The sequence below is a fragment of the Nanorana parkeri genome, unplaced genomic scaffold (assembly GCF_000935625.1).
Source record: "Nanorana parkeri isolate BGI_ZX_2015 unplaced genomic scaffold, ASM93562v1 scaffold3673, whole genome shotgun sequence".
Taxonomy (NCBI): Eukaryota; Metazoa; Chordata; class Amphibia; order Anura; family Dicroglossidae; genus Nanorana; species Nanorana parkeri.
Genome location: NW_017309941.1, coordinates 22317 through 38602, shown reverse-complemented (window position 1 = coordinate 38602; position 16286 = coordinate 22317). Strand labels below are relative to the sequence as shown.

The 16286-nt window shown below is 37.7% G+C and overlaps 1 protein-coding gene across 1 annotated transcript in view; it reads right to left on the bottom strand.

Moving 5' to 3' along the window:
- Positions 1-4157: 4157 nt before the first annotated feature.
- The window catches only part of LOC108803394 (gastrula zinc finger protein XlCGF26.1-like), a 13263-nt gene continuing 1134 nt past the window's right edge, over positions 4158-16286 (bottom strand). The window contains exons 2-4 of the mRNA XM_018575239.1: positions 10689-11147; positions 10037-10357; positions 4158-4777 (exon numbers count right to left, since the gene is read on the bottom strand). Of these exons, the coding sequence (XP_018430741.1) occupies positions 4158-4777; positions 10037-10357; positions 10689-11147 (1400 nt within the window). The remainder of the gene's footprint in view (positions 4778-10036; positions 10358-10688; positions 11148-16286) is intronic.

The following is a 16286-nucleotide window of genomic DNA, read 5'->3' as shown; positions in this document are numbered from 1 at the left end:
GGTGGAATGTATACACTTCTGCAGTGTGTTCACACCCAGCAGGTGTGTTGTGCACATTGCACCATGAATTGCATGCTGATGTTGTGTAAATTAGCTGTACGTTGTGTTGCTTGTGTTGATGAATGCAGGAATGTAAATGCATGAGCGTGTTTATGCTATTTGTTAAGAAATTGTGAAGTATCGGCATGCTCGTGTTTCTGGGCTTAAGAAGCATGTGAACTTGCCTCTACACATGCGCAGTTGGCTCATGCAGAGCTGAACACGTCAGTGGTGTGTAAGTTCCATATTTTTTTATACTGTTTTTAGCATTTTCAAAGTGTTTTTTAGAATATTTGTAGGCATAGAAGTGAAGCAGCATTATATACGTTTTGCTGTGTAAAAACAAGCACGCAACCCGTGTTGAGTTTAGTAAATCACCACCACTGTATGCTTAGTGTATTGTCCATTTCTGCTTTTAGCTTTTCTATCCCTGTTAAGGTACCCATACACTCCCCGATTCTCGTACGAGAATCGCGGGAAATCCCACGATCGTACGAGAATCGAGCAGTGTGAATGAAGACGTGTGACCGTTTCTACTGTACGGTCGCACGTCTTTTGTCTAAGGGGCACGCTAGAAAACCAGCCGAAAATTGTACGATTTTCGGCTGTTTTGAACGATGCTCGGGAGTCAAATGCCGAACGGGCCGGTGTGCGCACGCGCATACTGCCCGTTTAGCATTGCGGTCATCGGAAGCCCGCCCATCAGGGGGGCGGGCTTGCGATGATCGAGAGTACGATCTGCCTGTCCAAGATGGGCAGATTGTACGTTTTTTTAATTACTTTACAACCATCGTAAGACTAAGGTCTTGCGATGGTTGAGAGTGTATGGCCACCTTAACAGCTACTAAGTAAACAACCTTTTGGCCCCCTGTCAAGCAGTTCTAAACATTAGATGTACTTATTATCACACACCTGTGTGGAAAATCTCTCTGAGCTGGGCGGCTCATACTATCTTCAGCTCATTGAAAGGAATATGGAATGTATAGGACCTCATGAGTTCCATGGATATTTCCAAATGTTTTATGTAATTTTCAAGGTAACTGATTGCGGGACTCCTACTTTAAAATTATCATAATTAAAATATAAAAGTCATATTTTCTGTAAAATAAAAATTTTCTGTTATATTCTTACAACAAATGAACCCCTTACAATTGTAGATTTAGGCGAGGTGTGATTAGAGCAACCAGATCATCATCTTCTCTTTCCTTGACCTCATTAGCACAGAAAGTTCATATATCAGAGTTCCTACACAGTATATATAATACAATTGGGTCCTGTGTGGAAAAAATCTTGTATCTCTTTACAAGTTAATGTGTTGAATATTTAGTTTATAATTTGTGTGGTTCAAACTTCTGTGTTACTTGAAAGCATCCTGGTGGAAACTGTGATTACTTTTTGTGGCAAATTTAAACTTCCAAAGAAACAGATCTCTAATCCATCCTACAGTGGGGGAGGAGCATAAGAGAGCAGAAAGCGGGGAGGAAAGAGGAGCCACTGTCATCCTGTCAGTTTCAGGATGACAGCGGCTTTGTGCATGGCCGAGCGGAGGATCCGTATATATCAGTGATATTACCAATCCTCTGTGTGAGGGACAAACACTGGAGAGATCGTCTGATCACTCCAATGTTTGTAAATAACTGGTGACACATAGTACTATCCAGCTATGGATGAGCAGGACGTGATTTGGGGAGTAGCACACACTATAGAGGCTTCTCCCCATTCAGAAACTGGTTGATCGTAAATATTTTACTATCAACAGTTTCTGAATGAATGGGAAACCTCTGTACTGAGTGCTTTCCATTCATTTAGAACAGAGGCTGCAGAGAAAGAAACTGTAGACTCTATGTCCTCAATTTCTTTTTCTATTTCAAAAGGGAAATGTCAGAGGTCTGTTTAGACCCCAGATATTTCACCGTATCGCCCCCAACAGAAAAAAAAGAAAATAATTTTAAAAAATGTGTAGCACACACTATAGAGGCTTCTCCCCATTCAGAAACTGGTTGATCGTAAATATTTTACTATCAACAGTTTCTGAATGAATGGGAAACCTCTGTACTGAGTGCTTTCCATTCATTTAGAACAGAGGCTGCAGAGAAAGAAACTGTAGACCTTATGTCCTCAATTTCTTTTTCTATTTCAAAAGGGAAATGTCAGAGGTCTGTTTAGACCCCAGATATTTCACCGTATCGCCCCCAACAGAAAAAAAAGAAAATAATTTTAAAAAATGTAAAAAAACTAAAATTAATAAGAATAAAGAAAAAGTTTGTAAAAAAACTAATAAAAAATCCACAAACCCCCCTCCCCCACACACACATAACATACACGTGCACCATATTGTGGTGTACGCCATGCACATGTGCTGCAGTGTGTTCTTAGAACGCTTCGCAGTGCATTATTTTTTTCTTTTTTTTTTCTTTAAAAAAAACCCATTAATTTAACTGTGGCAGCGCATGGCAAAGCTTTGTGGTGCATTGCCATGCGTTGTGATATGCGGTGTTGCAATTAAATATACGCCTCTATTGTATTTTCACAACACAAACAGCGCAAAAACGATTTTTAACATAAGTCGCTTAGTTACAGTTTTGCGTTCCATCATTTTTTTTACCTTTTCGCAAAAAGGTGCAATTTACAATGTGAAAATATTTGTTATTTATTAACTCAATACAGTTTTATCTTTTAGATTGTCAGAATTTTTTTTGGTGCACTGATACTGATTTTAGTGCTTTATCAATTGAATTGTGTATTTTTATCGTTTTAATACTGATTTGAAAAACATTTGCGCGAATATCGCAGGGCCTAAAAATTTAGTAGCACCATCTTTGTATTCTACTGGGCCTGTGCTTTCAGACAATATTTGGTTTGGGTGGTCTTTTACAAATGCTAGCAATGCAGCAGTAGAAAATTAGATCAATAGGAAAAATTGCAAAAATGGTATGGCCAGCTGAGGTGCAAAATCTTCCTGGAGGGATTGGCAGTGAAAGGTTTAAAACAGATCTCTAGGATTTTAAAAAGTGAACTGTTGCAGTGGGGCTACCCATTGTTTTGCCCTAGGGAGCAGAATAAAGATACACTCATCTGTTCTTCAGTCCTGTGGCTGTGAGCGCTCACCTCTCTCTGGCTCCAATTGCGAAATGAACCTCGCCGTCCTCTCATCTAATGCAGGTAAATAGAACTTGCATAGACTTGATGATATCAGCAGGCTTAGGCTTTATTATTTCAAAGCACACATTAAAAATAAAAAACATTAAACAATAGTACAAATTGACATTATGTAGTAAATAGGGATAAATATCTAAAAAAAAACTATATTTAATTCTGAAGTGTTATGTTTCTTCTATCTCTCAGGGACTTTGTTGGACATATATCTGCATATTGTTCTGTGCTTGCACGATTGCTTGCCATATTATATAGAATTTCAATTGTCCATATTATTGTTTTTATTTTATATTATGGAGAATACAATAAATGTTGGAACACACATAGGTCAGGAAAGACCGAACACTCCCAGAGTATCCAAGAAATATAAGAACATAGCAGTTCCTTCTGTGTCTAAAATATCACTGTTGTTGCTAACACTTTAAAACCTAACTCCTGACAACAGATTTATTTTGGCTTTAGAATATAGTTGTGGAGAGTTTAAATCTTCTCTCCTAGATAAACTATAGAACAGAATTCAGACATTTACACCAAGCTTAAAAACATGATTTAAAGTTAAACTGATAAAAATCAAACCATGAATAATTAGCATAGTTACACAGTTTATTTTGCAATCATTTGGCTATTTCTACAAAATTAATTCAAATGTACAAACGTATTTTATTTTACATATTTGCAATGCAGCCATCTTCTAAAAATGTGTGTGGCAATTAAAAATATTTTTGTGGCTGCAATACTAATCAATTCTAGAAGAGAAATGAAAAAAGTATATTAAAACTGTTTTATGTTTACATGCATGAGAATGAAATGCTTTTAATTAATACAACAATAAGAATATGGCTTCTCTTCTCTGTGAAGCTTTTCGAACAAGATCTGAGTTTATTTACATGTAAAATATTGATCATATTGATGAATATGGCTTTTCCAGTGTGTGTATGTTCATGTTACTTAAGATTTGTTGTCTATGAAGAATCCTTGCCACATTCTCTACGTAGTTTCTCTCTGGTGTGAATCATCTGGTGTTTAGTAAGTGTAGCTTTTTGTAAAAAGCACTTTCCACATTCTGAACAGTGAAATGGTTTCTCTCCTGTGTGAGTCTTCTGGTGTTGTGTAAGATGGGCACTTTGTGAGAAGCACTTATCACATTCTGAACATTTAAAAGGTTTCTCTCCTGTGTGAGTCTTGTGGTGTTTAGTAAGATTTGTACTATGTGAGAAGCACTTTCCACATTCTGAACATTTAAATGGTTTCTCTCCTGTGTGAGTCTTGTGGTGTTTAGTAAGATTTGTACTATGTGAGAAGCACTTTCCACATTCTGAACATTTAAATGGTTTCTCTCCTGTGTGAGTCTTGTGGTGTTTAGTAAGATTTGTACTATGTGAGAAGCACTTTCCACATTCTGAACATTTAAATGGTTTCTCTCCTGTGTGAGTCTTGTGGTGTTTAGTAAGACTTGTACTATGTGAGAAGCATTTTCCACATTCTGAACATTTAAATTGTTTTTCTCCGGTGTGAGTCTTGTGGTGAGCAGTAAGACTAGAACTTTGTGAGAAGCACTTTCCACATTCTGGACATATACACGTTTTGTCTCCTGTGTGAACCCTAAGATGAACCTTTAGTTGTGACTTATCAGGAAATCTCTTCTGGCACTCGGAACACTCATGCGGCTTCTCTCCAACTTTACTCATCTTGTGATAACGAGGTTCTGTGTAGCTGCAAATGTTTTCCACAGTAGATGATGAGCGGCTAATTGGGTTCATTAGTATACCTGTATGAAAAATAAAAATAAAAGTTATCACAGAATCTTGATGTGAACAACAGACTGACATCAGATATTGTGTTTTGAGGTTTTTCTAAGTGAACCACTTCCTCAGTGCCCACAGCACCAAAAAGAAGAAACAAAGTGCACTGAATAATGCAGAAGTATCTGCCCTCCCAAATTAACCTCTTTTTAGGCCTCAGCAAGGTAGACTATCCACAACTGTTGACTATCCACAAGTGTTTTAACTCTAGTCCTGTGTGATCCGTGTTTCTTTGGAAGATATCCTGGGTGATATGCCCTGATTTAGTCACGTCAAAGATTCTAAGAGTTGCTTGGCACCAGTGAAGTGCAATACATTTGAAGTTTACATCACTGCCTTCCACAGCTTTATGAAATGAAAGCCCTAAACTCTAACAAACTACATACCGTATTTTGCGGTCCATAAGACGCACCGGACCATAGGACGCAGGGAGGTCCGGCGCGCCTTATGGAGCACTCGACAGACTGTAGCTTCTGTCACAGCTTCTATGACAGAAGCTGCAGTTAGTGTCCGCTGAGACAGGTGGCGGTGTGATTACAGCGCCATGGTCTCAGTGATCACACAGAGCAGACGAAGAACGTCTGTACTTTGTCTGCTCTATGGTGATCTCGATCGTCGGCGCTGCTCGGTTTCAATACGAGTGATCTCATTAGATCACACGTATTAAACGAGCAGTGGCTCCTACTACTCGCCCGGCGCCCGAAACTGCATGTCTCGGGCGTCGGGATTCGCTCCATAAGACGCAGGCACATTTTCCCCCTTCTTTTGGGGGGAAAAAAGTGCGTCTTATGGAGCGAAAAATACGGTATATATGACTTTACTGGATTTTACATCAATAATTCAGAGTGTACAACTATAGTTTATCACTCTGGTAACCTTAGTCTGCTGCATTCATATAGTAATGACTAGACGCAATGGGGTTGATTTACTAAAGGCAACTAGGCTGTTCACTTTGCCAGAGAATTTTCAGTTTACAAAGGGGATTTTTGTTTAGCTCAGTGATTGAGGTGAAGCTCTGCTGACTTCATCATCCAATCATTGTGCACGTAATAATATTTTCTTCTTGTTTTCCTTGCACTTGACCAGCTATTCTTTGCAAAGTTAATTCTCCTAAGTATCATTGACCTTTTTTTGTGACTCTGTTTTTAGCCAGGAAAGTGGCACATTGTTATAATTGCCCATTTGTTGCATATGTATTGTAATAATAACCCATCTTTTAGATTGTAAGCTCTTACGAGCAGGGCCCTCCTAACCCTATTGTACTGAAATTGTATTGTATTGTGAATTGTATTGTAACTGTACTAACTCCTCCATTTTGTAAAGTGCTGCACAAATTGTTGGAGCTATATAAATCTGGTATAAAATGAATAATTTGCTTACTGACTGCCCACCAGGAAAAAAGACAAAGAGAATTTGCAACAAAATTAAAAAAGTCATTGTAAAAAATAAATATAAACATTGCTTAAAGAAATGTGAATGCATTCTATATATAATTGGTACAACGTGAAAAAAAGAATTAAGACTATAATAAAACCAGTCTCTAACCAGGATTCTGTGGAACCTTAGGGTTTCCTCCAGAAATTGATAGGGGTTCCTTGAGTTGTATCTGATTTACCTCTCATCTGAGGGTGCCTACATAGTTCAGGGTCCATAATCACTTGGCAGGTGCAGTGAAATGACACCAGTGATCTTAGCCGGGGTTCTCTAAGACCTGACTATAATTTCAAGGGTTCCTCTGGGGTAAAAAGGTTGAGAAAAGCTGCTATAATGCATCTAATATGTAATACATGTGACACATTAAAAAAGCATTTCAAAATCTAGCACAAGTGTACAGTCATAAAAAATATAGATACCTGGAATGGTGTAGTGTAGAGATGTTTTAAAGGCTCCTTGTTCTCCTGGCCTGCCAGTGATTTTTGTGACTGAGCCTTGCCTCTCCTTAAATACATTTACTCTTCACTCATTAACACAAGTTGGCTTTGGATTTGCTAATGGGTTTAATCTACATGATCATTAGCTCAAGAAATACCAAAAACAGATAACATAATGATTTTATTATCAATAGAAATGGTCCACAGATACTTATTGTTTCCCCTAAAAAGTGGTATATAAAATGCATCTTATATAACCCTTCACATGTAGGGTGGTCACAAATTAACCAATGTATTCCCAATTAAAAAGCTTGATATGAAGTTTGAATGAGGATTAGATTTCAGAAAGGTTACCTAGGGAGAAAATCTATCTTGATGCATATAGGTTGCCAGGTAAGGAAATGAGGGAATATCTTCCCAATGGGGCCACAGACTGTACTAAAAACTGAATGAGATTCTGATATATGAAAATATAAAACAAATAAGCAGGGGGAGTTACTTCAGTGTATTTCAGATACATATTACAGTAAGATCCCTTAACTAGGGATAGCCATGATCCCTGTGCTGCCTGTGATACCTGTAACAACTGTGATGCATTTTTTGTTCTATTGATTCATGGTGGATTAGATCAGTGATAACTTCCCCTAATATATGATATAAGCAGGGACTAATGTGCAATTAATTTCTCTGAGAGTAAGTAGTTATTTGATGGAAATATAGCCTTATGCCCCTGCATATGATATTGATGAAATGGAAATGTGTGTTAATCACATCCTTTATAGGACATTACTGAAAGGTTAGTTGTTGGTGGAGAAAATTTGGCATATAGTTCTAGGACCTTATGGCAAAACCCAATTATGGGTGAACTGCCATCACCTATGTGGACTCTGCACATGTACAGATTGAAATGATGACACATAATACATTTCATATATGCTAAAACAGCTTTGGATGAAAAACATTTGGAAATGTTTGTTAAAACTTTATCATAACAGATAACAGAAAAGTTATGATGCTCATGGAGAAAGTCTGACAATTTTTTTATGGATCATTTGATAGAATTTACCAGCATACATTGCATATTTGATAACAAAGCCTTGGATAATGAACCTCATCACATGGACACATTGAGGCTGATTGTCTCCAAATGTGATCTATGTGTTTAGATGCTTAGTTTATACAATAAATTATTAAAATGGAAGTGTGCATGGAGCTCTACTTTTTTATTTTGTTTTTAGAGATTGTAATGTTTACCAACAGTTGTATCTAGTGATATATATATATATATTTTATATATACAGCTAATCCTCGCTTACCGACTTAGCTGCTTTGCGACCACTCGCACTTATGACCGACCTCCGATCGACCTCCGACCCTGGTGTTAGCGTCAGTGCGACGTGTCACCGGCGGAAGTGATGTCCTCCGTTCTTCACTGCGGGTCGCAGTGAAAAATCAAGTATTTTATTGCCCGATGTACAGTACACTGTTCAGCAATGTACATCTGCAACACTATACAGTACTGTACTAATGCAGTACAGTACTGGATAGAGTTCCTCACCTAACGACCAATTCATAGAGTTCCTTACTTAACGACCAATTCGTTTAACGACCTGGTCGCAGGAACGGAACTCGGTCGTTAAGTGAGGAATACCCGTAGTTAAGGTACTTGGACACATTTTTATAAGTCATATCTTCTGTACAATAAAACATTTCTGTTATTTTCTTATAACAACTAATCCCCTTCCAATTTTACATTTCGGCGAGACTGTGATTAGAGCAACCAGGTCATCATCTTCTCTTTCCTTGACCTGAGGGCTCAATAGCACAGAAAGTTCATATATCAGAGTTCTTACACAGTATATATAATACAATTGGGTCCTGTGTGGAAAGCATGTTTTATCTCTTTACAAGATAATTTGTTAAATATTTCGTTTATAATTTGTTTGGTCCAAACTTCTGTGTTACTTGAAAGCATCCTGGTGGAAACTGCGATTATGTTTTGTGCTAAATCTAAACTTCCAAAGAAACCGAGATTTTCCTGCTAGAAATCCAACTTCAAAGTCTTTAATCCATCCTATGGTGGGTGAGGAGTTGTGTGAATATTAGAGTGCAGATCCTAGGAGAAGCTTTAAAACAGATATCTAGGATTTTAAAATAGTGAAACATTGCAATGGGGCTACCCCCGCACTGCAAGGGTTAACTACTTGTTTTGGTCTAGGGAGCAGAATAAAGAAGAAACACTAATGTGTTCCTCGGTCCTGTGGCGGTGACCGCTCACCTCTCTCTGGCTCCAGTTGTGGAATGTCCCTTGCTGTTCTCACATTTAATGCAAGTGAAAATAACTTGCATAGACCTGATGATGTCAGCAGGCTTAGGCTTTGTTATTATATATTATGTAGAGTTTCAATTGTCCATATTATTGTTTTTATTTTATATTATGCAGAATAGAAGAAATGTTGGAACACATATGGGTCTGGAAAGATCTAACATTCCCAGAGTATCCAAGAAATATAAGAACATAGCTGCTCCTCCTGTGTCTAAAATATCACTGTTGTCACTGGCAACTTACCGTATTTTTCCGTCTATAAGACACCCCTATGTATAAGACGCCCCCAACTTTTCTTGCCCAAAATTTCTGAAAACAATATTTTAAATGGTATAATGCATCACACTTACCTCAATCACGTTATGCTCCGACATTACAGCTTCGGGCACTGGATACACGCTCTCCCGAGCACCGGCTGACGTCAGGTACAAAAGATCTGTTTCGCAGTTTCGCAACCGCGGTTCTCCTCTCGGACCCCGTGTATAAGACGCCCCTCTATTTTCAGGTAAACATTTTAATGAAAAAGTAGCATCTTATACGGAAAAATACGGTTCAGGCCTAAAATGTGGAATATAACATGGGTGCAAAAAATGAAAAAAGGGCCTCAGTCATGAAGGGGTTAAAACTGTTTTATGTTTACATGCATGAGAATGAAAAGCTTTAAATTAATACAACAATAAGAATATGGCTTCTCTTCTCTGTGAAGCTTTTAGAACAAGATCTGAGTTTATTTACATGTAAAATATTGATCATATGGATGAATATGGCTTTTCCAGTGCGTGTATCTTCATGTTACTTAAGATTTGTTGTCTATGAAGAATCCTTGCCTCATTCTCTATGTAGTTTCTCTCCTGTGTGAATCCTCTGGTGTTGAGTAAGATTAGAACTTCGTGACAAGCACTTGCCACATTCTGAACATTGGAATGGTTTCTCTCCTGTGTGAGTCTTGTGGTGTTCAGTAAGACTTGTACTATTTGAGAAGCACTTGCCACATTCTGAACATTTAAATGGTTTCTTTCCCGTGTGAATCCTCTGGTGTATATTAAGTTTAGAACTTTGTGAGAAGCACTTTCCACATTCTGAACAGTGAAATGGTTTCTCTCCTGTGTGAGTCTTGTGGTGTTCAGTAAGACTTGTACTTTGTGAGAAGCACTTTCCACATTCTGAACATTTAAATGGTTTTCTCTCCTGTGTGAGTCCTCTGGTGTATATTAAGTTTATAGCTTTGTGAGAAGCACTTTCCACATTCTGAACATTTAAATGGTTTCTCTCCTGTGTGAGTCTTGTGGTGTTTAGTAAGACTTGTACTTTGTGAGAAGCATTTTCCACATTCTGAACATTTGAATTGTTTATCTCCTGTGTAAGTCTTGTGGTGTTGAGTAAGACTTGTACTATGTGAGGAGCACTTTCCACATTCTGAACATTTAAATGGTTTCTCTCCTGTGTGAGTCCTCTGGTGTTGAGTAAGATGTGAACTTTGTGAGAAGCACTTGCCATATTCTGAACATTCAAATGGTTTATCTCCTGTGTGAACCTTCTGGTGTTCCGTAAGAGTAAACATCTGAGAGAAACACTTTCCACATTCTGGACATTGAAATGGTTTCTCTCCAGTGTCAATCCTCCGGTGTTTAGTAAGACTTGTACTATATGAGAAGCACTTGCCACATTCTGAAAATTTAAATGGTTTCTCTCCGGTGGGAGTCTTGTGGTGATTAGTAAGATTAGAACTTTGTGAGAAGCACTCTCCACATTCTGGACATATAAATGGTTTTTCTCCTGTATGAATCCTAAGATGAACCTTTAGTTTTGACTTATCAGGAAAACTCTTCTGACACTTGGAACACTCATTTGGCTTCTCTCCAACTTTATTCATCTTGTGATAACGAAGTTCTGTATAGCTGCAAATGTTTTTCACAGTAGGTGTTGAAAGGTTAATTGGGCTTATTAGTATACCTGTATGAAAAATAAAAATAAAAGTTATCACTTAATATTAACAGATTGAGATCAGATATTGCGTTTAATATTAACAGATTGAGATCAGATATTGCGTTTTGAGGTTTTGCTAACTGAACAACTTCCTCAGTGCCAAAAAGAAACAGAGTGCACTGAATAATGCAGATAAAACGACTTTAATAAAGATATATTGATATGTATTAGATTTTGGCATTTCACTAAGAATAACTTCCCCCAAAAAATCCAGGTCACACAGGACTGAAGTTAAAACTGTCACAAAATGTCCAGCAATAGGAGAGGAGACAAGCCAGGTGAAACACTCTGCTGTGAGATCTGGGAATACCTATGTGAAGTAAACTACAATCATGCCCCAAATTGATGCAAGGAAAGGGGATCACAATTGTAATCTTGGATGACAATCACTTCACTAGCATGTTTCAGTGATGTGTCCCCTTAACACTGTGCCTCATGAAGGGGCATGGCCCCAAAAAACATGAATGTAGCAAGAGGTACTGGGGATTTTATTTTAGATTACTTATCTCAGACTCTCTCGGAGTGCACAGCAGCTTTCCACTTGGCCTATCTCATACGGCTGGACATTTCCTATGAACGTTTTAACTCCAGTCTGGTGTGTCTTGTGATATTCTTGATGAAGGACTGAAAGCTACAGAATCTGATTCAAAAAAAGAGAGGACACAGAACCCTGTACATTGCCAAAGATATTAGAAAGCTGGTTGCGCTTTTTGTCAATTTTAATGCAAATTTTGTCATTTTCTTTCTACTTATATTTAGCAATACACGAGGTGCTGTGCCCTTTCTTCTTTTTGTTTTCAGTATTACAGTATTAGGTTTTTTTCCCCTCAACAATGTGTGCAGTAGCAGTCCCATAGGGTTTACGATTCATTGGACATTACCATAGTGTTGGATTGTACCAGCTAATCATACTGCATTAGGATAGATTCCCATTTTTGTTTTGAAGTTGATTACAATGAGAATCATAGAAGGAATTCTCTTCTTTTTTTTTTACACACATTCAAATCTTTCTTGTTATTTCTAAAACTTGATTTCAATTCACTCCCCGATTGATTGTAAACCTAATCTAATCTACCAATTAATTATTTAATCTCAAGCAATTTAATTGGAAATGGTGAACAAAATATATGCACAAAATTGCTAAAAAATGAAATAAAACAAGTCTGTAATAAGTTCTAACTGAAATAAATTTGTCATAGTAAGCAAACTACTCAACTGCACCATTTTACAATGTATAGATACCTGGAATAGTGTAGTATAGAGATAACTCAGCAGCTCCTTCCTCTCCTGATAAGTTTTTATAGTTCCAGTAACTGACTGAGCTCAGCCTCACCTTAAATACAATTCACCACAACTCACCAACATGAGGTGATATTATATTTGCTAAATGGTTTAATTAACCTAACAAAAGGCCTGTTACCAATATTGGACAGTGTGATAATCCTTCGCTATTATTTACCATCAAAGTCATTATCATTTGAATACCGGGAGGGACTATGTCAGAAAGGATCCTTAACTTTGGCAGCTCAAAAAATGGCTCAATAGATGCCAAAAGAAAACAGAATGCCTTTATTATCATTTGAGATGGCCAACAGATAACTGTGTTTTTTTTTTTTAAATCACCCGTTATTTTCTCTAATACCTTTACATAAAATATTGAATTTTATTGAAAACCAGTCAAATGCTGGACTAATGTTATACCCAGTTCAATAGTCCAATGTGATACTTGGATAAATGTTGGGCTTAATATGGCAACCTTGAGAGTGAACCTTTCCTGAAAACAACACAGAATTCTCCATCACAGATCTTCTGAAAATCAAGTTGTGTGGCCATTTTGCTGAATATTTGCTCAGACACTTATCTGGAATGAGTATACTGATCAGGAAAGTCAGAAGCTGTATGCTTTTTCCAGGTTAGTTAAAATCAATAGAGAATAGAAATCATTTAACAGCTCTGACCATCACAATTACTTGTTATCACACAAAGTGGAAAATCTCTGTGCGATGGGCTGATACTTAATGCTAAATATCTCTCATTACATTGTAGCAGTCACAAATGACATGTATATTGGTATCTAAATCCCTTCTATGAAAAACCACAAGCAAAGAAATATGATGGACTGTCTGAATGCCCCACTAAGATGCCATTTCTTATGCAACAGCAATTTTATTCACTTGTAGTGAAGCTTCTCGTTTTCAGAATAATGTGAAATTGTTTCTGAATATTGTATAATCAGTTTTAGAAATGCTTCGATCAAATAACTGCAATGTTCGTGAGACGTAGAGGTTCCAGTTAGGAAGGCAAAAGCAATAACAATTTAACACCTCCCACCAACATGGGAATACATGGGGGGAGGGGTAATACGCTAATAGGCTTAATCTTAATTGCAAAAGTCATGTCTGCAATAACCTAATTGAACAGTGTGACTACCCTTTGTTTTTTTTCTTACTTTCCTAGTCAGTAACATTTTCATACAAGGAAAGAAAATATCATGAAGGAATCTCAGTATCCAATGCATGAAACTTGCTCAGTGGATGCCAAAAGCAATTGACAAAATGATTTCAGTATGATGGAAGCTGTCAACAGATACTTTGCAGTATTTCTCAATGATTCCATATTGTTTTAACCTGAATTCTTTAGAATAAAATATGCACAGCTCCTTACCGGTCACATGAAGGCTGGCCATACACAGACCCATTATGCCCCCAGATACATAAAGAATGCCATTGTTGACTTTCTAAAAAGCTAGTATGGCTATTATGTTGATCCTCTGGCATCAATATATTCGTAATCACTTACCGGCAACACAACTGTGTTGATCATGATATTCTTTATGTGTATACTTTTTCTAGGTTAGGGATTCAAATTCTTAAAACCAAAGGGGAGCTGCTACAGTCAAGGATCATAGAAGGTTTTTTCAATATTGTACACATGCAGTCATATCTTTCTCTGTCTACTTTGTAGCAACTGCTGCAAAACCACTCCATGACTGACTGGTAGTTTAGGTTAAGTTTGAAGTGAGTTAATGAGGTTGATTTACTAATTTAGTTGGTTTAGTTTAGTATCTTCATTTTTAAAAATTGTGAATTTTAACTCCAATTATTCAATCATGTTAAAAACAAATTCCTACTATAAATACCCAATAATTTGCAGATAAAATAAGTAAACTTATTTAATCTTAGCAAATTAAATTGGAAATGGTGAACAAAGCGTATGTACAAGATTGCTAAAAAATGAAATAAAATAAGACTAATACATTCAAACTGAAATTTGTCATAGTAAGCAAAAACATTTGAATAAGCTACTCAATTGCACCATTATACAGCACATAAGATACCTGGAATACTGAAGTATGAAGATATGTCAGCAGCTCCTTCCTCTCCTGACAATTCTGAAACTCTAGTAACTGAATGAGCTCAGCCTCACCTTAAATACAATTCACCAACATGAGGTGATAATAGATTTACTAATAGGTTTAATTTACCTAACAAAAGGCATGTTTCCAATATTGGACAGTGTGATAAACCTTTGCTATTACTCACCATCCCATTCAATGGCCAAAAGATACATTTTGGTGTTATCTAAAAAATCCCACATTATTTTGTCTGAATACCTTTACATAAAATATGTAAACATACATGTCCCTGTATCTAATAACCAGGGACATGTTGGACTAATTTTATACCCAGCTCAGATGCCCGATGTGATGCTTGTCTGGAGAATTTGCAGAAAGGATGTACAGTACAGCTTGAGGAGTGGTGATCCACAGATGTGTCTGCCTGTCCACAGACAATGGTAATCACCTAAACCTTGTCAAAATGGACCAGACTTGGATCTCAGATGCCTTGCACACTCCCTGTCAGATTTCAATTAGTATGTACTTTAATTAAGTTTCTTTGTCCATAAAGGAGAATATATTTACAAAATTAAGAGCACACCCTGTTTTGCTGGGAGGTGGTGTCTCTTCTTAATTGGTAAAAGTGAAAAATTGAAATTAAGACTATAATAAAGCCTTTCTCTAACCAGGATTCTGTGGAACCTTAGGGTTTCCTCCATAAATGTATAGGGTTCCTTGAGTTGTGTCTGATTTACCTCTCATCTGAGGGTGCCTACATCACTTGGCAGAGCTAAAGTGGAATCACACCAGTGATCTGTTTAGCTGTGGCATTCTGACCATCACTGTAAGTGACCTGAAAACAATGTAATGGGGCGTTGTAAGGGGGCATGTTTCCCTGGCCATAAGTTTAAGTGTTATTTTATCCACTGACTCCCAATGGATTTTAGCAGGGGTTCTCTAAGACCTGAAAACAATTTCAAGGGTTCCTCTGGGGTAAAAAGGTTGAGAAAGATTGCTATAATGCTTCCAATGTGTAATGCACGTGACACATTAAAAACACATTTCAAAATCTAGCACAAGTGTACAGTCATAAAAAATATAGATACCTGGAATGGTGTAGTGTAGAGATGTCTCAAAGGCTCCTTGTTCTCCTGGCCTGCCGGTGATTTTTGTGACTGAGCCTTGCCTCTCCTTAAATACATTTACCCTTCACTCATTAACACAAGGTGGCTTTGGATTTGCTAATGGGTTTAATCTACATAACAAAAGGCACATTTCCAATATTTGTATTGGTCAATGTGAGTATCCTTTCTTTTCGCCCACCTTCCCAGTCATTAGCATTTAAATACTGGGAGGGGATATAACAGGAAGGAATCAAATTTGGAAATGATGAAATGGAAATGTGGGTGGACTGCCATCATGTGTGGCCAAGCAGAGGATCTTTAAATATCGGTGATATTACCAATCCTCTGTGTGAAGGACAAACACTGGAGTAATCATCTGTTAGTACTATGGGGTCTATTCACGAAGCAGCCGAAGCATCTAGCCGTAGCTTCGGCCCCAGGACCCCTTCGGTTCAGTAGAACCGAAGGGGTGCTGTACGGGCTATTCAGCAGTGAGTAGCCTGCCGGAGGTTCAGCTCAGCTGATCCAGATGTTGGATCGGCTGAGTCAAACTCCTTCTGCACTTCGGGTCGGTCGAACATGCCGAGCATGTTCGGCCGACCCGAAGCCATGGGAAGCAAGCCAAGGTACGGCTGATTTCAGCCG